At 38.7% G+C, this 24,732-nt stretch overlaps 1 protein-coding gene across 4 annotated transcripts; it reads right to left on the bottom strand.

The window, feature by feature from the left end:
* Window positions 1-58: 58 nt before the first annotated feature.
* Window positions 59-24,509, bottom strand: sec31b (SEC31 homolog B, COPII coat complex component). 4 transcript variants are annotated; one of them, XM_052570278.1, is made up of 27 exons: window positions 24,360-24,509; window positions 23,693-23,785; window positions 23,471-23,594; window positions 22,198-22,393; window positions 22,023-22,118; window positions 21,015-21,155; window positions 20,784-20,926; window positions 20,607-20,706; window positions 19,597-19,758; window positions 19,364-19,516; window positions 18,157-18,384; window positions 17,975-18,049; window positions 17,069-17,155; window positions 16,860-16,983; window positions 16,600-16,778; window positions 15,015-15,141; window positions 14,736-14,881; window positions 14,474-14,647; window positions 13,571-13,702; window positions 8,388-8,523; window positions 7,288-7,346; window positions 6,954-7,257; window positions 5,280-5,335; window positions 4,421-4,546; window positions 4,221-4,340; window positions 2,075-2,146; window positions 59-2,002 (listed from the first exon to the last, which is right to left on the bottom strand). In XM_052570278.1, exons 2-27 carry the CDS (start codon window positions 23,769-23,771, stop codon window positions 1,823-1,825), a joined length of 3,519 nt encoding a protein of 1,172 aa, XP_052426238.1. In that variant the 5' UTR covers window positions 23,772-23,785; window positions 24,360-24,509; the 3' UTR covers window positions 59-1,822. The 4 variants fall into 4 exon arrangements, with proteins under 4 accessions (XP_052426238.1, XP_052426234.1, XP_052426237.1 ...); XM_052570274.1 differs by having other exon boundaries at window positions 6,954-7,346; XM_052570277.1 differs by lacking the exon at window positions 24,360-24,509 and adding an exon at window positions 24,235-24,349 and having other exon boundaries at window positions 6,954-7,346.
* Window positions 24,510-24,732: the final 223 nt, after the last annotated feature.

Here is a 24,732-nt window from a genome sequence, read left to right as displayed (position 1 = left end):
ACTTGAATACTGAAAGTCAAAAAGTTGCATGTTGAAATAAATCGCTTTGACACACTGAGCATTTATGAAAGTTGTATATTTTACTTCAAGTGTTTTCAAGCATGTAAGAGTTTCACTCACAACCTTCAGAATGAACTGGTTTCGATGCACACAGACACAAAACAGCACGACTGCGATGAGGACATGTTTATTACCAGAACATAAACATGTTAAAAGATGAAACTATTTTATCATGTTAACTGTTACGTTGTATTCAGTTTCTTTGCTCTGTTAAAGTACTGAAGAATCTCGGTCAAGACATGTCCAGGTCATATTTCATTTCAAAATCAATCAAAATTACATTTGAAATAAATAAGAATTTTTTAGGACCATTAATGTTAATGTAATTTTATTTTATAGTTGATTTTATTCATTGACTTTGGAATGAAATAACACCTGGATATTTTCTTGACTTCTCCACACACACACAGTGCCATTCATCTTTGTTGCAATGGTTTGAAGAACATCTAATGAAGCTCTGGTTTTTCTACAGCAGTGTTTGGAGGAGAAACAGCAGTGCCTCTCTATGAAAACAAGCCTTCACACAAACCAAACCCAACCAACCAATCATCACGATCAATAAACTACAGACAGTGTCAAAACTCTCTGCTCTTATAATATAACCCCAAAAAAAAAAAAAAAACTGGACCAAATTCATGAAATGCACTCAGAACTAATCTGTGGGGAAATAATTCACGACTAAATCACATTCTTACATTGATCTGAATGCAACAATTTACACAAATTGTTTCTGCTTGTTTTCAGGTAAACTGATGCATACATTTCAAAGCAATTAACCCAACGAGCAACTATGCACAGAAAACCGTTCTGCTTGTGTAGAACGAACCAATTGCGATCAATCAGCTGCTAATTTACATGAATTGGTTCTGCTCATTTTAATGGCCATTTTGGGCAAAATATGGCATTCAGTTAAATGCAATCATTTTTTTTTTTTAAATCAATTATGCAAAGGAAGTCGTTCTGCTCATGTAGATTCTCACATTGAGTTGAAGTCAACAATTTACATAAGAATTATATTATAAACGATTTGCTCATTGGTGTTTCTTGTTTTAATGACTTTTGGTTCAATCCGTTGCATTCAACTAATTATGCATTGCATTCTTACATTGAACTGAATGCAGAAATTGTGCTTAGACTGTTGCATTCAATGCAACAATTTATGCATTATTCCTTTATGAACAATTACGCACAGTCATTTTGCTTGTGTAGATTCTCACACTTAATTAAAGGCAGCAATTTATGAAAAAATTGTTTAACAAATAATTTACATCAATTTGTCACGCTCATATTCTTGGACGAACAGTTGCATTCATTGATCTTACTTTGAACTGAATGCAATCATTAATAAAATTGGTTCTGCTTGTTTCAAAGCGTATTATTACGTAAACCACTGCATTCAATTCAACGCAATTTATGCAACAATGGTTACGAAAAATTATGCAAAGTTGTTCTGATAGCATTTCATGATAAAGTTCCCGCATCAGCACACTGAATTAAAGTTCTGCTTGTCATAAGGCCTGTTTTAGACAATCCACTGAATTTAATTCTTTGCAATGTATACAATAATGGTTTTATGAGCAATTCTGCACAGAAAGTCGTTCTGCTTGTTGTGGGATGAATAAGGCCGGCTGCAATGAAAGGAGAATCCCAAACACGTGAAGAAGAAAGCAGTGGGATATTAACGGTACATTCATTCTTAAAGCACAGTTCAGCGACAGATCGAAACACAAGAGGAACCCGGATCTGCTGTGGAGCGCTGGAGTCACACGGCCAGCTTGTTGGCGATGGTCATGAGCATCTTGAGGACAGGCATGAAGGCAGAGATCTCGCTGAAGTTGCTGCTGCTCACCACCTGCGTGTGAACCTCCAGACCCTGATGATAGTTACGGACGCTGACGCAGCGGCTGATCTCGTGCAGGCCGCCGAGGATGCTGGGAGACAGCTGAGGACACATGAGAGGTTTATTAGGACATCTTAGAGACTGAAGAGAAGGGAATAAAAGTCTTTAACTCACCGCTTGGTCTCGCAGCTTGTCGTACAGACTCTCCAGACGCTTGGAGGCATCGTCCAGTTTGCGCTTTGTTTGCTGCAAGGGAAATCATATATGAAATTGATAAGTCCAGTTCACTTCGCAGCTTATGCTGGTCAGAAATCTCCCTACTTACATAAGAAGAGACTGTTTGCGGCTTTATTTACATTGGCATCAGATTTTTCCGATGCAGATTGCTCGCACATGTGTAAAAACAAAGTCCTGGTTTTTTGCAACCATTATGAAACTTTTCCAAATGTGGTTTTAAATCAGATACATGTTCTGGACATCACCTATGATGATTTGATTAAAAAAAAAAAGTTTTTTATTTATTGTTATCAAAAGAATAAAACAAATATATAAAACAACAACATTATGTGAAGATAACTTTTCTTTCTTTTATTGAGGCAGAAACTTTAAGTTTAGAATTTTTCCCCTCTAAAATTTTTCTCTTTTAGAAAACTATAGACTGGTTTTCCCTTATTCCTTTCAGTGAAAACAAACACTTGAACGAGCTGTGATCAACCAAGTCTCTGCCTTTCTCACAAAGAACAACCTCCTGGACAGTTTCAGAAGTGGATGTTCGAGCGAGACTGACTTGCTCTCAGTTGTTGAAGCTCTCAGACTGAAAAGAGCATCTTCCAAATCTTCTATACTGATCCTACTGGATCTGTCCGCTGCTTCTGACACGGTTAACCTCCACATCCTCCGGTCAATTCTATTGGAAACAAGCGTCTCAGGAACCACACTCCAGTGGTTTGAGTCTTATCTATCAGATAGGTCCTCCATAGTATCTTGGAGAGGTGAGGTGTCCAAGTCACAACATCTAACTACTGGGGTGCCTCAGGGCTCAGTTCTTGGACCGCTTCTCTTCTCTGTCTACACGGCATCATTAGGTTCTGTCATTCAGAAACATGGCTTTTCATATCACTCTCATTCCATCCTGATGATCCGACGGTAGTTATTTGCATCTCAGCTTGTCTAACAGACATTTCTTGCTGGATGAAGGACCATCACTTTCAACTCAACCTTGCCAAGACAGAACTGCTTGTGGTTCCAGCAAACCCATCGTTTCATTACTATTTCAGCATCAAGTTAGGCACATCAACCATAACTCCTTCAAAAACAGCCAGAGATCTTGTAGTTATGATTGATGATCAGCTGACTTTCTCAGACCACATTGCCAAAACGGTCTGATCCTGCAGATTTGCTTTATTCAACATCAAGAAGATCAAGCCCTTTCTTTGGGAACATGCTGCACAACTCCTTGTTCAAGCTCTTGTTCTGTCCAGGCTGGACTATTGCAATGCTCTCTTGACAGGTCTTCCAGCCAATTCTATCAAACCTTTGAAACGTTTTATTGTGCCATCCCAAAGAAGCACAGAATCACTTTCACAGACTTCTACATTAAGAGCAATGACCTACACAACTCAGAGCATCGGAGTCTTTAGCCATCTTCAAGAATCAGCTACAAACACATCTCTTCCATCTTTATTTGACGCTCTAACTCTAGCACTATTCTAATTCTATTCTTAAAAAATAAATAGAAATTTGCCCCTTTTAGACTCACACGCTTATTTACTTACCAACTGTTTATTTTTATTTTTCTTAACTGCTTATTCTTTTAATTATTTGTGTATTCTATTTGTTTTCTTTTTATTAATTATATAATTAACAAAAAGCAAATAAAGGCCTCTAACACTAGCTTGCTCTATTCTTTTTCTAGTAAATCAAATTTCTTTTTATTATATAATAAAAGTTGAAAACATAAACCTTGCTATGAGTCGTTGGTTAGGGTAACTGAGGCTTGTTATAGCACTTGCAGATCATTGCTCTTTTGAAATGTTACTGTGACCTGGCAACACTGACACCGGCAAAAGGGTGATGCTGCCTACTTGGCCATATGTACTCTACATGATGCAACTAACTTGGTAAACTTTGGCAAATTTTAGAGCATTAGACTGTACTTTGTAAACATGACCCTGTCTCTGTGGAAAGATTTGAACCTGTGTAACAATTCCAGATGGTTACATAAAGAAAGGCAATCAGATTACAGCTTGCCAGATTGAGAAAGCTCTTGGCAGCCGTGTATGCAATGTGTTTTGCCTGTGTGTGTGTGTGTGTGTGTTACCGGGTCAGCGGCGGCCAGCTGACAGCGCTGCACAAGGCTGCTGAAGGTGGTCTTGAGGATCATATGTTCGGCGGGGATTTCCTTCTGCCCCACACGCTCGGCAGGAAGCTGCTGTAAGGACTACAACACACACACACACACAGTTAATATGATAAAACACACTAGCTCATCTGATGGGCTTTGGCATGATGACCTCTGACCTGCTTGCTTGGCTCCTGAGGGGCTCCGGGCGGCACCTGGATCCGATCCTGAGGAACAGGAGCCTCCACCGGGAAACCCATCACCGGTGCTGTGATCGGAGCAGGGGGAGTGTAGTTCTCTGGCAGCTGAACCACACACACACACACACACACACACACACACACACGCAAATGCATGAAAAAGTAATGAAATCCGATTAATAATGAATGAAAACCCTTAATTAAATAAAAAACACCAGTTATTTTAACACATAATAAACAATAAAAAAAATGCAAATGCATGCAATATTTATAAAAAAGATTACTGGAATCATTTATTATTTTATATCTTTAAGAACATTTTAATTTAAGGTTTATATCCAATCACTGAATTTGATATAACAAACCGCAGTCAATGAAAATTAATATTTCATGCAAATGCATGCAACATTTGTAAATCACTTATTTATTGTTTTATACTTAAAAAACGTATTTCAACCTTTAAAGAACTTTTTTTATACAATCATTGGATTTGATATGACATTCAACATGATGCATGCAACTGCATAAAATTATTTTTATTGCAGAAATCAAGTAGCATCATGTTTCTTATTGAAGCTTAGACAGTAGATCATGGTGCTTGCAAACTGAAGTCATGGGTTCAATTCCCAGGCAATGCATGAACTCATGAGTAAATCTTAAATGGAGAGCGTGTTGCTTTAGATTAAAAGCATCTACCAAATGCACAAATGTGAATGTTTATTTGGTAGAAACATGCAGAACGAAGCCAGCTCCAGCATCATGTCAGTGGAAAGCAGGTCATATTGTTTCCCGGTGAATGCATTATTATAAGTAACACCGTTAAGCAAGTTCTAATTACCTTTTTCTTGCGGTGTGCTGAGCGTACAGCTGGAGGGTCATTCCACCCGTCCTGAACTGAAGAGACAATATTCACACGATCACAGCGGATTAATCACCAAAACATATATCTACATTTAAATATAAACGCATGCATCAATACAGCAGCAGATAAACATATCTGGGTCAGAGATGTCTGAATGTCGCTGCATCTTTACAGATGTGTGTGAAGGTGATTTAAGTGTCTCTGTATCGTTTCTTTCTGTCTGACTTACACTAGCATTCAAAAGTTTAGGTCAGTTAGATTCAGCAAGATTTGTAATACAAAAGACATATCAGAATGATTTCTGAAGATCATGTGACACTGAAGACTGGAGGAATGCTGAAAATACAGCGGAGCATCACAGAAATAAATTACATCTTACAATATATTCACACACTAAAAGCTATTTAAAAATGTAATAATTTCCATATTTTTAAATAAAATATTTACATATTTTTTTATATTTATTATTTATGATTTTAAATACTTATTTTTCTAAATATAAATAAATATATAAAAAATACATTAAAAAATCTTCAAGAATTTTTATTTTGCTGTATTTTTGAGCAAATAAATGCAGCCTTGATTAAAAAAAAAAAAGACGATTTTTTTTTTATCTTACCGACCCCAAACTTTTGAACATTAGTGTAGACATTTCTTAGTCTGTTTCTATAATGCAAAACTTACACAGCATAGTTCTAATCAGCACTGAGCAATCACACAAACAATAAAGATGAAGCTCAGAGAAACACACAGGAAGCACGACATGACGAGTGAGTGAATATGCAAATGACTTGTAATCAGTCAGCATTAAATATTAGAAGAGCTGAATTTGGGCTGTTGCTGTCCCTCTTACACACACACACACACACACACACACTATCACTGCATTGAAAAGTATAAACGCTATAGCAGAAATGCTCTTAAAATACTCTCTCATACAGATAAGAGTAATGCATCATTCAAAATCTTTAATAAATCTGAAACTAAACGTTGTGCTTTTGTAAAATATTGAAAGCAAACAGGATGCGCTTTCTGCCGTCTCGGTCTCGATGAACTCAAGCGCTGAACCCTGTGTTTGCTTGCCTTACAGACGTGAAAACGTATCTATAGAGAGCGAAATGTCTACTTTCAGATGAAACCAAACCAAACATTCTCTGATTATGTAATCCGTATGAAACCTGCATTCAGTCAGTGTCGTTGAGTCAGTGTCACCGAATTCATCTCTAAAGCTGAAAACAAAGAATGCACTTGTTTATCAATAAATTATTAATATGTTAATGCAGCCTCCTCCCTGTTTTACCCTGACACATTCATAATCAATACATAATCATTCGCTGTGGCAAGCTTTATACATGCGCTTGAGCGCTTATTAGGCTATATACTATGATTTATATGGTTTATTAATGAACATGCGATTAGTTGACTAATGCTTAAAATGAATGACTACTAGTTGATCAGAAAAATCTTAAGTCGAGGGCAGCCCTAATAAACACACACACACACACACACACATCTCTCTCCCTGTCACCTTCCTCTTCTGTGTGGCACATCAGCCATGGGAAATATCCTGAAATCAAACAGCAGGATGAATATAAATACACAGATGAGACACGTCTGTGTTCAGCGGTTCCTCCAGACGTCTGCAGGTACCTGTCGGTGGAGGCGGGACACCGGCGCTGATGAAGCTCTTGGCCCCTGGGGCTCCGGGGCCACCCGGAGGATACCCGGCTCCGAGAGGAAGATAGGCCCCGCTGGGAGGAGCCGCTGGAAAGGGCACCGGGCCACCTGGCAGAGACGTGGGCGAGATGAACCCTGGACCGGGTGGAGCGGGCATCATGGGGCCCGGGGGAGAGGAGGGCGGCCCTGAGGGCCCAGACATCGAGGGGCCAGACATCGAGGGGCCAGACATCGAGGGCCCTGACATCGAGGGCCCTGACATCGAGGGCCCTGACATCGAGGGCCCAGACATCGAGGGCCCAGACATGAAACCCCCCGGAGCTCCGAGGGAACCAGACTGAGCAAACGGCTGAGACGGAGCAAAACCTGCAGGATCCAAGCATCACAGACAGACAGTTTTGATCAAATACATGTGTTTGCAAATAATACACTTGTGTTCAAAAGATGAGGTAGAGCTGGGTGATATGATGTGTTAAAAATATTACAAGCACAATCATTTTTGTTACATACTTTTAAACCAACATTAATCAGACACCAGATATATTTTTGACACATTTTACTAGTGAGTGCAGGAAAGTTCACTTATGTAAGAGAGGACAGCAAAATAAATTGATCTGTGACATATTATACCCAATAATTCTTCAAACAGTGAACTACCAGGAAATTTTGGGATCAAAATTTTTTATATTTAATAATAAAAAAATTAAATATAAAATTATTACTTTGACCTGAACATGTGTTTGCTTAAGTGTTTATTTCTTCAAGTCATTTGACATTATGCTCAACAAGATGAATTTGGCATTAAAACATTGATTTTTAGAATAATTTTCCAGGTTACAGTTACACTTTTTAAATATTTAGATTACATTTTGTAGTTGCATCTGTGTTAATATTATTTCAAGGCTTCTCTCTGTCCTTTTCTCTCTCAAACAGATGCACTTCATGTACTTTCCCTTTTGCACACAGGGCTGATGCTATTTCTGCTGAGGAACTGAAACCAATGTGTCTAGACCGTTCTTACACATTATAGTCTTATAGTCAACACCTTATACACCTTATAGTCACCAATTATATTTCTTTCCTATCCATATAAAGGTGACAAAACTCTTGAATATTTTGACTGGATGTGCGACTCCAAAAAAAAATCAGCTTTGATCACAGCAATAAATTACATTTTAACAGACATTCACACACACACACACACACGCGCGCGCACACACACACACGCACACGCACACGCACACACAAAAAACAGCTGTTTTAAATTGTAAAGATATAATCACAATTTTGTACTGTATTTTAGATCAAATAAACGCAGCTTTGGTGAGCCGAGGAGCTTCACTGCTGGCATAAGTTTGGACAGTAGTGTGCACATCAGTGTTTGAATGATATTTGATTGACAGGTACCCGGAGCTGTGGCAGGGTGTTGTGGGTAGACAGAGGGTCTCAGGCTCGGACGTGGAGCTCCAGCAGGAGTAGAAGGATCGGGTCGTGGCTGAGGAGTGAAGAGACGGGGCATCATCTGCTGCATCTGAGGAGGCCCCTGAACACACAACACACACAACACCTAAAGATCTGCTGGATTAGTGGTTAAACTCCCTCACACACACACTATCATACTCCCTCACTCACTTGCTCACACACACACACACACACACAATTACACTCACACTCCCTCACTCACACTATTACACTCAGACTCCCTCACTCACACACACTATTACACTCACACTCCCTCACTCTCACATACACTCACACACACTAATACACTCACACTATTACACTCACATTCTCTCACTCACACTCACTATTACACTCACACTCCCTCACTCACTCACACACACACACACACACTATTACACTCACACTCCCTCACTCACACACACTATTACACTCCCTCACTCACACTCCCTCACACTATTACACTCACACTCCCTCACTCACACACACTATTACACTCCCTCACTCACACTCACTCCCTCACTCACACTATTACACTCACACTCCCTCACTCGCACTATTACACTCACACTCCCTCACTCACACTCACTTTTACACTCACACTATTACACTCACACTCCCTCACTCACACTATTACACTCGGACTCCCTCACTCACACTCACTATTACACTCACACTCCCTCACTCACACTATTACACTCACACTCACTATTACACTCACACTCCCTCACTCACACTATTACACTCGGACTCCCTCACTCACACTCACTATTACACTCACACTCCCTCACTCACACTATTACACTCACACTCCCTCACTCACACTATTACACTCACACTCCTTCACTTTTACACTCACACTCCCTCACTTACACTATTACACTCACATTCCCTCACTCACACTATTACACGCGGACTCCCTCACTCACACTCACCATTACACTCACACTCCCTCACTCACACTTTTACACTCGGACTCCCTCACTCACACTCACTATTACACTCACACTCCCTCACTCACACTCACTATTACACGCGGACTCCCTCACTCACACTATTACACTCGGACTCCCTCACTCACACTCACTATTACACTCACACTCCCTCACTCACACTCACTATTACACGCGGACTCCCTCACTCACACTATTACACTCGGACTCCCTCACTCACACTATTACACTCACACTCCCTCACTCACACTATTACACTCAGACTCCCTCACTCACACTCACTTTTACACTGGGACTCCCTCACTCACACTATTACACTCACACTATTACACTCGGACTCCCTCACTCACACTCACTTTTACACTCACACTCCCTCACTCGCACTCACTATTACAGTCACACTCCCTCACTCACACTCACTATTACACGCGGACTCCCTCTCTCCCACTATTACACTCACACTCCCTCACTCACACTATTACACTCGGACTCCCTCACTCACACTCACTATTACACTCACACTATTACACTCACACTATTACACTCACACTATTACACTCACACTCCCTCACTCACACTCCCTCACTCACACTCACTTTTACACTCACACTCCCTCACTCACACTATTACACTCACATTCCCTCACTCACACACACTATTACACTCCCTCACTCACACTATTACACTCACACTCCCTCACTCACACACACTATTACACTCCCTCACTCACACTCACTATTACACTCACACTCCCTTACTCACACTATTACACTCACACTCCCTTACTCACACTATTACACTCACACTCCCTCACTCAAACACACTATTACACTCGGACTCCCTCACTCACACTCACTTTTACATTCACACTATTACACTCCCTCACTCACACTATTACGCTCGGACTCCCTCACTCACACTATTACACTCACACTATTACACTCACATTCCCTCACTCACACACACTATTACACTCCCTCACTCACACTATTACACTCACACTCCCTCACTCACACACACTATTACACTCACACTAATACACTCACACTAATACACTCACACTAATACACTCACACTAATACACTCAGACTCCCTCACTCACACTATTACACTCACACTCCCTCACTCACACTATTACACTCGGACTCCCTCACTCACACTCACTATTACACTCACACTCACACACACTATTACACTCCCTCACTCACACTCACTATTACACTCACACTCCCTCACTCACACTCACTATTACACTCACACTATTACACTCACACTCCCTCACTCACACTCCCTCATTCACACTCACTTTTACACTCACACTCCCACACTATTACACTCGGACTCCCTCACTCACACACACTATTACACTCACACTATTACACTCACACTCCCTCACTCACACACACTATTACACTCACACTCCCTCACTCACACTATTACACTCACACACCATTACACTCACACTCCCTTACTCACACACACACTATTACACTCTCTCTATTACACTCACACTCACTATTACACTCACACTATTACACTCACATTCCCTCACTCACACACACTATAACACTCCAACTTACACTATTACACTCACACTCCCTCACTCACACACACTATTACACTCACACTCACTATTACACTCACACTCACTATTACACTCACTATTACACTCACACTCACTATTACACTCATACTATTACACTCACACTATTACACTCACACTATTACACTCACTCTATTACACTCACACTCACTATTACACTCACACTCACTATTACACTCACACTCACTATTACACTCACACTCACTATTACACTCACACTCCCTCACTCACACACACTATTACACTCACTCTATTACACTCACACTCCCACACTCACACTATTACACTCACACACACTAATACACTCACTCTATTACACTCACACTCACTATTACACTCACACTCCCTCACTCACACACACTATTACACTCACTCTATTACACTCACACTCACTATTACACTCACACTCCCACACTCACACTATTACACTCACACACACTAATACACTCACTCTATTACACTCACACTCCCTCACTCACCCACACTATTACACTCGGACTCCCTCACTCACACACACTATTACACTCACACTATTACACTCACACTCCCTCACTCACACACACTATTACACTCACACTCCCTCACTCACACTATTACACTCACACACCATTACACTCACACTCCCTTACTCACACACACACTATTACACTCTCTCTATTACACTCACACTCACTATTACACTCACACTATTACACTCACATTCCCTCACTCACACACACTATAACACTCCAACTTACACTATTACACTCACACTCCCTCACTCACACACACTATTACACTCACACTCACTATTACACTCACTATTACACTCACACTCACTATTACACTCATACTATTACACTCACACTATTACACTCACACTATTACACTCACTCTATTACACTCACACTCACTATTACACTCACACTCACTATTACACTCACACTCACTATTACACTCACACTCACTATTACACTCACACTCACTATTACACTCACACTCACTATTACACTCACACTCACTATTACACTCACACTCCCTCACTCACACACACTATTACACTCACTCTATTACACTCACACTCCCACACTCACACTATTACACTCACACACACTAATACACTCACTCTATTACACTCACACTCACTATTACACTCACACTCCCTCACTCACACACACTATTACACTCACTCTATTACACTCACACTCACTATTACACTCACACTCCCACACTCACACTATTACACTCACACACACTAATACACTCACTCTATTACACTCACACTCCCTCACTCACGCACACTATTACACTTGGACTCCCTCACTCACACACACTATTACACTCCCTTACACTCACTATTACACTCACACTCCCTCACTCACACTATTACACTCACACACATACACAATTACACTCACACTCAATCACTCACTCACTCACTCTTTCACACACACACACACACACACACACACACACACACACACACACGATTACACTCACACTCCCTCACTCACACACTATTACACTCGGACTCCCTCACACTATTACACTCACTCCCTCACACACACTATTACACTCACACACACACACACGGCCCTACACCAACCCTACACCTAACCCTAACCCTCACAGGAAACTTTGTCCATTTTTACTTTCTCAAAAAAACTCATTCTGTATGATTTATAAGTGTTTTGAAAAATTGGGACATGGGTTATGTCCTCATAAGAACCCTCTCCTTGTAATACCTGTGTCATACCCATGTCATTATACAGAGTTGTGTCCTGATATGACACAAAAACATGCCCACTATTACACACACACACCACACACACAAACACACACACACACACACTCAAACTAAAAATAAATGTTTAATAAAGTTCAAATGAAAACTGAAAATATAAAAATAAAAGCTAATACAAAATATCCTATAATAATATATAAACCAAAATAACACTGGTTAAGACATTACAAAAACAAAGATCTCTTTTTAGAATAATGTCACTGGTTAATCATTCGCAATCAAATCATAACCTTATTCTGTTTCAACACAAACTCCCTAGACAACACACACTTTTGGAAACATGCAGATGTGGCATGAGAACGCACTGTACATCAGACGAGACGCCCTGTGCAAACACACACTGTAAGCCAGCCTCCACTTACACAACATCCAACAGCAGACGCGCAATTTCATCAAGGACATCAGAAAGCAAATAATATCTGCTGATCATCAGCGGACAGCGTGCACATCTTCATCACAGACACACAGGGATGGATGACAGAGGGCACTGGAGTTCAAGCATCATTAAACATATACGCAGGAGTGTGTGTGAGCTGCGCTTCACCTGTGTGTGTGCGCTGCGTCTCACCTGTGTGTGTGCTGCAGCAGTGTGTGTGTATGTGAGGAGCTGCGTCTCACCTGTGTGTGTGCTGCAGGAGTGTGTGTGTGTGTGTGTGTGAGGAGCTGCGTCTCACCTGTGTGTGTGCTGCAGGAGTGTGTGTGTGTGTGTGTGTGTGAGGAGCTGCGTCTCACCTGTGTGTGTGTGTGCGCTGCAGCAGTGTGTGTGTATCTGTGAGGAGCTGCTTCTCACCTGTGTGTGTGCTGCAGGAGTGTGTGTGTTTGCCGGTGCTTTAGCGCCTCCTGCTGGTGCAGACGGCTGTGGTCTCTGAAGGATCTCACCCTTCGCATGGGACAGTCGATCTCTTAACATCTGAACACCAGGCTACATCACACAAAAACACACAGAACACACTTACCACCCACAACACTCTAAATATTGCTATCTTATTAAATTATACATTTTAAAATATCAATAAATAGTTATAATAATAATAAAATTATAGTTTAATTAAATTAAAACAATTAAATCAATAAAGAAATATTACTATTGCAATAATAGTACTGCACTGTAAAAATAAATAAAATAAATAATAAAAAATATAAATAATTCTAATTTACTTTTACTTGCATCTAATTACAATCAAATTTTAATTTAAATGAATAATAATTTTGAAAAAAAAAAAACAATAATAAAAATTCTGGTGAAAAATAAAAAACAGTTGCTTTAAGTGCTTCCTACGATTACAAGTTTCTAAGGATGGATGATGCATGTTGCTTTCCCAAATGCACTTTAAGATTAACTCCAACTTGTTATGACAGGATGATATTTGTCTGAGATACAACTATTTGAATATCTGGAATCTGAGGGAGCAAAAACATCTAAATATTGAGAAAATCCTCTTTAAAGTTGTTCAAATGAAGTTCTTAGCAATGCATATTACTAATCAAAAATGAAGTTTTGATATATTTACAGTAGGAAATTTACTAAATATCTTCATGGAACATGATCTTTACTTAATATCCTAATGATTTTTGGAATAAAAGTAAAATTAATACAATGTATTGTTGTCTATTGCTTCAAATATCTGTGTGCTGCTGATGACTGCTTCTGTGCTGCAGGGACACAGATATGAATGTGTATTAGTGTGTGCACCTGGTCTGGGCTGTCGGGCAGGTAGCGGAGTGCTGAGGTCAGGCTGCCCTGTGATGCCAGGATGCTGGAGTACTGGACGAGCCTCTCAGTCAGCGCTGAGCTCTGAACACAAACCTCACCGTTACGCAGACGCTCGATTGACTTGCGCAGGATCATCACCTTCTCCACCAGATCCTGCAGACGCACATGAACACAGACGTCAGCGCAGGACAGCTTTCAATCAATAGAAGTGTGAATCAGTGTGTGTGTGTGTGTGTGTGACCTCCAGCGCCAGCGGAGAAGAACAGTCTCTCTGTGACGTCCAGCACTCCACCAGACGCTCGATGTTCCCCGAGCAGATAAAGCACAGACAGGCCTGCAGACAGCGCTTCTCTGTGCCTTCAGCCTGCAGACGAGAGCCCAGAGTATCTACACACAGAGAGAGAGAGAGAGCTGTCAATCACTCCAGACTCTGAGCTCTGATTGGACGAGCTGCATTCAGAGCTCATCAAGACTAATCAGACTAATTAAGAAACTGATGTTAGACTGGTGATGTTCTCACTGCAGAGAGAAGCGAACTCCTCGGGGTTAGCGTAGGTCAACAGGGCCGCTAGCGCCTCCTTCCAGTTATCCAGCTCACAGCTCTGGACGATATCACGCCAGTTCTGAGTGACCACGGACGAGATCAGCTGACCGGGAAGAACAACTCATTAATACATCATCATAATTATACTACTGTGACTCATAATAATACTGTGACTTATAATAATAGTAATAATAATAATACTGTGACTAATACTACTACTAATACTGTGACTAATAATAATACTAATACTGTGACTAATAATAATAGTAGCAATAATAATAATACTAGCACTAATACTGTGACTAATAATAATAATAATACTGTGACTAATAATAATAGTAATAGTAATAATACTGTGACTAATACTACTACTAATACTGTGACTAATAATAATACTAATACTGTGACTAATAATAATAGTAGCAATAATAATAATACTACTACTAATACTGTGACTAATAATAATACTAATACTGTGACTAATAATAATAGTAGCAATAATAATAATACTAGCACTAATACTGTGACTAATAATAATAATAATAATAATACTGTGACTAATAATAATAGTAATAGTAATAATAATAATAATAATAATAATAATAATACTGTGACTACTAATAATGCTAATACTGTGACTAATAATAATAGTAATAATAATAATAATAATAATAATACTGTGACTACTAATAATGCTAATACTGTGACTAATAATAATAGTAATAATAATAATAATAATAATAATAATAATACTGTGACTACTAATAATGCTAATACTGTGACTAATAATAATAATAATAATAATAATAATAATAGCACTAATACTGTGACTAATAATAATAATAATAATAATAATACTGTTACTAATAATAATGCTAATTATAATACTAATAAAAATACAGTGACTAATAATAATACTAATGAAAACATTGTGACTAATAATAATACTAGTAATTTAAAGAATATTGTGACTAATAAAAACAACAATAATAATAACTAATAAGAAATTGGCATAAATAATATCAATACCATTAATAATAAGGAAGTAACCAAGACTAATAATAAACAATAAGGTTGTTATTAGTCATCTAATTTTAATTATTTGTGTTATCAGTCATCTTATAATCAATAATAATCATATAGTAAGAATAACGACTAATAACCACACTAACAACAACAGTAACTTTATAATGTTTTATAACAATTATTATAATATACAACAAAATTATTTTTGTAAGTATTAATTTTTGTAGCAGTAGTAGTAGTATTCTAATTATCATTATTAGTTTTAATATATAATATATTTTTAATATATTCAATAAAACTAACAACAAAGACACTTTTATAATACTTATTATTATTGTTACAAAAAGTTATACTTTTAATATTATGATTAATAATATTGTAATAAGACAACAACTACTACTACAACCAATAATAATAATACAAATAAATCAATATAAAACAATTCAATAACACTTAAAGTGGAGATTGAAAGTGAATACTGATGAATGAATTCGTAACGAAGGTGACATCATGTACAGATGCTAATGAGTGTTACCATGGAGACGCTGTTGGTCTGTCGGTGGAGGTAGTGTTGCTGGGTCTTCTTCAGTAGCTCCTCCCCTCCGCTGATTGACAGGAGGATGGCCTCGGCGAAACGGCCGTCGTTCAAACACAGATCCACGGCGCCCTCGAAGTTCCCCACCAGCAGAGCCTGACTGATCAGACCGTCCGTATCTGCTCCACACAGCAGCACATTCACACCCAAACATCAACATCAGAACGTTATTAACATGCGTGTCACTCCGAGAGACTCACCTGAGGACACGGGGATCTGGAACGGAGCTCGGTCTTTCTCTTTCTTTGGTAGCTGACTGAAGAAATCAGCCGGAGACTCACGCCCCGACGAACCGTCTGCAGCTCCGCCCGACTCCTCTGCTCTCTGATTGGACGATTCAACATCAGGTACAGTAAAACATGAGATCTCCAGCACGCATGCCATGATTTAAAGCACAGCTGATGCACACCTGATCAGAGAGCGTCTGCATCTTCTCCGTCAGATCATTCACGTCTAAACCGTTCGGATGAAGCTTCCTCCCCAAACACGCCGAGATCTGCAGAAACACAGGCGTAACAAATTAGAGATCCACTCACAAATGATGAGGCTGTTTCTCTCACAAAGCATCATCAGGAAATAAAAGAGACAAAGTCTAAATGTAATAATAATAATAATAATAATAACAACAATAATAATTTAAAGAACACTGCAACTAATAATAAATGATAATAATAATAATAATAATAATAATATTTTGCTGATAATAACAGACTCATATAAAAAAGAATATTATTTTTTTTAAATAAATTTTATATTTAATAATTAAATTAAAATGATATTAAAAATAATAAGAATAAACATTCAAATAATTAACACTAACCCAATATTCTAATTAGAATTATTACTAAAAAAAAAATATTATCAGGTTATATTATAAGCATTATTTGTAGTATTCTTATTAGCATTATTGTTATTTTCATTATTATTACCATTGTCGTTTATATCATTATTATTATAAGTAGTAGTAGTAGTATTCGTATCTCATTGCCATTATTATTAGTTGTCTAATTTGAATTATTTTTGTTTTTATTATTATTGTCTTTAGTAAAATGTGGATGTTGGTGGAATATAGTATGGATATTTTAAGAAATGCATTATTCTAATGATTTTCATGGCAAAACATCTGAAAATTAATAAAGTTTGGATAAGATATTAATCTAGAAAATGTCATATTTTGTTTTGCATTTAAAACAAATGTCCAATTTTATAGGACAACTTCAGTGCATGGGTGGCCCAGTTTACCCCGCTCCTCCTAATATAACGACTAGTGACTGCCTCTGAATGTCGGCCGTGCTGTGGCCTGATGTGATGATACCTTCCTCTGCAGCTCGTCTTTACTGAAGCCCAGCAGCCGCAGAAACTTCACACGCGCTTCCTCTTCAAAGTTCACCTGTTAAAACACCACAGAACAACCACTGAGATATTTACAACGGCTGAGAAGTCATGCATCCAGGACACATGTGGAGTTGTGTTGCGTGTGAATGTGGATGTCTGTACCATGAGGAACCTCCAGATGTCCTGCTCGGCGTCAGACGGGGCGCTCCTGATCTTGTCCTGGCAGTAGCTGGTGAAGGATCCAGACTGTAGAGCGGCCTGCAGCTCGGACGAACGATGGAGGAACTCCGTCTCTGTGGTCACCTGACTCACCTGCACCTGTCGCCTGATTGGCTGCTGCTGCTGCGGAGCCACACTAGGGTTCTCGAACGTCACCAGCTTCCCTCCGAACTAGAGACAGAAGCGAGAGAAAAGAATCGCACTTTAAATACCCAGATGATGCACCTAAATAACTGGAAAAACTGGACACTTCATGCAGGTTTGACTACGTCACGAAGGGGGAGGAGCTATCAAACTACACTTATGAGTGATGTAATTCATACTCTACACGCTTGAGCACAGTGTGTAGTGTGTCATCTGGGACGCAGCTTTAGTGTTAACCTGGAGTCAAATGTAACTTTTAGTTTTTATCATTTGTAACCTTACAGCACAGAAGCAGTCATCAGCGTCACAGAGATCTGTAGCAACAGACAACGATACATTGTATCTATTTCTCTTTTACGCCAAAAATCATTAGGATATTAAGTAAAGATCATGTTCCATTAAGATATTTACTAAATATATCAAAACTTCATGTTTGATTAGTAATATGCATTGCTTAGAACTTCATCTGAACAACTTTAAAGATGATTTTCTCAATATTTAGATATTTTTGTAGCATCTCAGACAGATATTGTCCTGCTAAAAAACCACACATCAATGGAGAGATCATTTATTCAGCTTCAGATGATGATACATTAACCTCAATTTCATAAAATTGACCCGTATGACTAGTTTTGTGCTCCAGGGTCACATTTAGCCCTTTTTTCGCTTTAGTCGACAAAATGTCTTGAGAATTTTAGTCTTGATTTATTCAGTAGAAACTTGCACATTTTCATCTTTCTGTACAATGTGTAAAATAATTATTTTGCTGAAATTTAATTTCAACTATTGCTTTCACTTGGGATTTTTTTTTTTGAAAATTATCCAAATTGAAAGCATTTGGTGAAGTTTTTGTTCTTTTAACAACAACATCGTCATCAATAATGCATGCTGATATAATCTCAGTTATCGTTTAATAAAACATTGTTGAAGAACATTTTTCGTCATAGATTTCGTTAAGGAAATGAAGACTAAAACCCAACTTTCTCAATGTGTCTGAAACACTCACAGCGAAGGACGCGCCGACAGGCCTCCGAACCCACTTGGGCGGCTTCCTCAGCGGAGGGATGATGGTGGTCTCCACCGTGGGCTGAGGAACCTGTAGAGGAGGAAGAGCCTGACCGGTTCCAAACGGGTCGCTGGTGTCAAACGAAGCCGAGATCTGAGAACAGAGAGAGAGAGAGAGATCATGTGATCATCACTGCTCAAAGAACAGCCGGTCAGATGTTCCCAGAGTCTCACCTGGTCCACCGTGCTGTGCTGATGCTGCTGAAGACGTCCTCCCATCACAGAGTACACACTGATCCGTCCATCAAACGATGCGGCCGAAAGGAGGGCGGGGTTACGAGGACACCACTGCACATCGAAACACCACTGATTGGCTGTCGGCAGCTCGTAAATCACCTGAAACACCAGAGACGAGGCATGACACGGAATCCAAAGACCCTACACTGATATATATATATATATATATATATATATATATATAAAATTTATTATTATTTAGTTATTTAATCAATATTTTAATAATAATAAAATGCTGATTTTATAATACAATTACTAAATTTATTTTATATATTATTTTAGTTATTAGTTACATATTCTATATTTTAATAATATATATATATATATATATATATATATATATATATATATATATATATATATATATATATATATTAAATAGCTATGCTAAGCCGTAATATGCATATTGCAATTTTATGATGTTATTTATTCTATGAAATAATGATAATAATAATACATTATAGATTTTCTAATATATTATATATGATTATTAATAAAATATATTATTTTGCTATAAATTAACACCACTTTAATTTTTTATTAATTTAATAAAATGAAAGGTTATTTTTTTCATTATTTATTTTTCATTAGGTTATTTTTTGTGAAAGTGAATCTTTAAAAGAAACAGAAAAAAATATTAACCACACAAAAATGACAGTAGATACATTTATCCCTAATAATAATAATAATAATAATATTAATAGTACATTACATTATAAATAATAACAAATAATAATATGCATTATTTAAAAAAAAAAACACCTTTAACAGATCTATTAATTTTTTTAGTATTTTAAAAATGTAACAACATTTTATTTTGTTTGTTCATACTGTTAAAACTAATCATATAAAAAAAGACACGTAACAAGTCACTTTGGATCTAAGTGTCGGACACAAAAAATAAAAAATAAAACCCATCAGAAAAGCAGCAGGTGTGAGTGACGCACCTCTCCGGTGTTTGGGTTCCAGCACAGGATCCGGTTGTCTTTCCCGCTGCTCAGAAGCAGCTCTGGATCGGCTTGACTCCACGAGATGGACAGAATCCCTCTGGAACAGTGAGAAGAGCAGACGTGAGCTGAAGGAATCAGCTGAATCGGACACGGTCTGTCGGTGTGAGTCTCTACCTGGTGTGGCTCTCCAGGACTTTGAGCGGAGAGGTGGCGAACCGAAGGTCCCACATCTGTATGACCGGAAGTCTGTCGTCCTCCGATGCCAGAACCAGCTGAGTGGCCACATCTGGATGCCACAACATCCCCGAGCAGTGCATCTGACACACACACACACACACAGCAGGTTCACAACATGCCTGATGTCCTCTGCTTTCCTCCAGCGCTGAAGGGTGTGCATGCTCTCACCCGGTTGCTGTGGTCACTGATTTTGATGATGGGCTCGTTCTTCCTCAGATCCCAGACGATGGCTTTCCCGCTGGGGTTTGCGGACGCAAGGATGTGCTGCACCTGACTGTTCCACGCCACCACGCTAACATCCTCCGCCGGCTAACACACGACAGATCAGCACAACACACACAACACTCACACACCGTCACACAACTGTGTTAGGGAGCAACCCACTCTTCAGTCAGATCGAGGTTAATCAAAACCCAAACAATATGAGAAAATACATCTATTTTAATATTTACTGACCTCTTGATATATACCCATTTAGCCAATCATAATATTAAATTTAACTCATTTATAGATATATTTAGCCCATTTAGCCACCTATTATATTAAAATATTTACATTTTAATATTTAGGGACCTCATATATGTCCATACAAATGTCCATTTAACCAGTTCAGTAAAAAAAAAAAAAAAATCTAATTATAATAAAAATAAAAACAATTGTTAGAAATACTTTGAAAAAAATATTTAGTGACCCCATACAGATCTATACCAGTTTATTTACCCATTATAATATAAGTGACCTCATATCTATCCATATCCATTTATACACCCATCATAAAATTTAAATCATCACGTTTTAATCATCAATGACCTCATATCTATATATAAACCCAGTTAGACACACATTATAATGTTAAAATACATAAATATTTAGTGAACTCATACAATATGTCTATCTATACCCATTATAATATTAACATGTATACATTTTTAGTAATATGCACAACACAAAACCCATCCAAAACAAGCAAACACACTCGTGTTTTCAGGTAGTAACCCATTGTTTAGTGAGATGTATGGTTAGAGAAGAGGTCAATCCAAACCCAAACCACCACAAACCCTCACAAGAACCAACGAGCTTCTCTTACCTCACAGAGCTGAAGATACAGAGACAGATGCAGTCACTTTCTGAACACTGACACAACAATAACCCAACAGAAGAAAGCCAGGCTCCTACCTGAGACTTAGCGCCCGGGGTCATGGGGTTACTGAAGTTGTTCAGGTCCCAGATGTATATTTCTGAATCGCTGGCTCCGGAGGCGATCAGGTTGCTCTGATGTGGAGGAAGCACACGTGTGTTTGTGAAAGCGGGACGGATGTGATGGGATCTGAAGAGAGAGTCTGAGCTCTACCTGGAAGCGGTTGTAGTCGAGCGCTCGCACGGGGCCCGTGTGTTTGAGGGACTGTCCGATCACCGCGTCCTCTCCTGCGCTGAGAATAACATCAGGGCTGAAGACGGTGACGCTTCCGCTCTCACTGCCTCCGATGAGACGCCCAGACGAACCCTTCACCTCCAGATCGAACGCCACCCAGATCAGACTGTGAAACCTGCACACACACACACACACACACTTCAACTCATGTCTGATTCTTTTCTGCTACAAAAGAAAAAACAATAAATGCACAACTCCCATGTTCATTAGATATGTTAAAAGTTAAATATTATTTATCATTATATTAAGATAAGCAGCAGTTTGAGTGATAACAGCAGCAAATTCCATTTGTGTGTCAACTTGTAAAACGACAAACTGATTAGACTTCAGTGAGAGTGACACACGACACACAAGTGTCAGAAACATGTTCACACACGTGTGTTTGATCACACAGAACTCATTCACACACCTGACTCATTCTCTAAAGCAAAGCTGCTGTTCAACCGGTATTTCTGCTATTCTGTCACCGCTGTGGGGAAGCACTACTAATATAAAGATAAATTCACCTTCGAGGAAGAGATAATCACCAAACTAGTGCAACTCTATTACTTTGTGTCAAAACTAAGTAGATGTTTGAAATGTTTTCTGTCCAGCTCAGTGTGGAGAGAGATGATAAACACACCCAGACATCATTCACACAACTCAACCAGATCTGCACATGTTCTGAGTGTGTGTCTGTGCTAAAGTCATGGAGATCATGCTAGAATGCAAGGTTAATTTGCATTTTCATTTTTTTTTTTTTTTTATGAAAGACGCTGTTCTTTTGAACTTTCTGTTCATCTGTGAATCCTGAAAAATAAAATGCATCACAGTTTTCACAAAAATATTAATGTATTCAACACTGATAATCAGAAATGTTTCTCGAGTGGCAAATCATCATATTAGAATGATTTCTGAAGATCACTGAAGACTGGAGTAGTGATGCTGAAAATACAGCGCTGCATCACTGAAATAAATTACACTTTAATAGATATTCACACAGAAAACAGTTATTTTAGATTCTAATAATATTTAACATTTTTACTATATTTTTTACCTAATAAATGCATCCTTGGTAAACATAACAGACTTAAAAAACATGAAAAACCTTGCAATGCCCAAACTTCTGAACGGTACTCTGTATAATCCACATCATATGGCAGCGGTACTGTATGATATTCCAAACACAGTCCAAGTTTCCAGAAGAACTGACCTGTTGGAGGTGGGCAGAGTTCCTCTGAGCTTCATGTCCATAGATGTATCAGCGAAATCTACCTCGAAGATCTCCAGAGCGGCGCTGGTGTTGAAGGATGCGTCCAGCTGCTGTGCTGCTGTACCTGGAGACACGAGACAGTGAAGAAGACCAGAATACTCCAGAATTACTGATGCATCTGAAGAAGGACAAGTACGAGATAACACACAGGTGCACAGTTACCTAAGGCCAGGTACGTGGGGTGCTTCGCCGCAGGACTCCATGCCTGTGTCGCTGTCCTGAGTATCTCCTTCACCCTCATCTTCCTCTGAAACCCTGAAGAGACAATCTGTATTCATTAAATTACACATACAAGGAATTTGTTTTCGTGACAGAAGCTTCCACAGTGCATTAAATATAGAACGACAACATACAAATGGACAATTTATAGGTATATTATGTACAAATACGAAATGCAAACTAAGTTTGTAATTAAACTAAGTGAATTAACAACGTCAGACCAACCTAAAGAACCCGTTTCTTATAATTACGTTGAATCAATACACTTAACACATTAGCGCAACAATCCTGACAGAATCAAATCAATGTCAAACACATCCTATATTACGTCTCAGACTCCTAGTTTCAGATTATTTTTTCATCATCATAAACTATGTGTGAGATAAATGTCTTAGGAAGCCAATATTAGAGTAGAAATGTGTTGATATAATCACAGTTTGTTCCTGATCGAGTGCTGTTAGCGTTAGCATAAACCCGCTGCTCACTGTCTTTGCGCGCCACAAACCGACAAAACACACGGATGAGATCGAGATCACACACAATCTAACATCACAAGCTTGACTTAATCCTAAAAACGTCAGATTACAGCGAGTGTTGTGTGTGTACTCACGGTTGTTTGTGATTATTAGTCTCGTTTGTGTGTTGAAGAGAGTTTTACGGCGCTCCTCGCGCGTCACTCATGGGGAATGTAGTCCAGGCGGGGAATTGTAGTCCAGTACGGAAGCGGGCGATGGACAATATTTACGAAACGAGGAGGACTGCTCGACTGGATTTATGTTTATACTAATGCCAACATCGCTTAAATTAAGCCAAAAGTGCCCATTATATGAAAAAGCCATCTACACACAAATTATTATTTAACACTTAATGCTGTTCTTATTAAATGCATTTTATTTAGAACTTTTAGTTCAAAGACTGACTACTGACATCCCATCTGATGTTAAAAGGTAATAAAAAATTTATATATGCATGTAACTAACACA

The sequence above is a fragment of the Carassius gibelio genome, chromosome B12 (assembly GCF_023724105.1).
Source record: "Carassius gibelio isolate Cgi1373 ecotype wild population from Czech Republic chromosome B12, carGib1.2-hapl.c, whole genome shotgun sequence".
Classification (NCBI taxonomy): domain Eukaryota; kingdom Metazoa; phylum Chordata; class Actinopteri; order Cypriniformes; family Cyprinidae; genus Carassius; species Carassius gibelio.
Note: the sequence above shows the minus strand (reverse complement) of the source record. Positions and strands in the feature narration are given on the sequence as shown.

Coding starts and splice junctions, on each gene's coding strand:
- sec31b (XM_052570274.1), bottom strand. CDS start 23,771: ATGAGGGTGAAGGAGATACTCAGGACAGCGACACAGGCATGGAGTCCT. Junction 18,385..19,363: donor CTGTCGGCGCGTCCTTCGCT/GTGAGTGTTTCA, acceptor TTCTGTCTCTAG/TTCGGAGGGAAGCTGGTGAC. Junction 14,648..14,735: donor CTTCTCCGCTGGCGCTGGAG/GTCACACACACA, acceptor GTGCGTCTGCAG/GATCTGGTGGAGAAGGTGAT.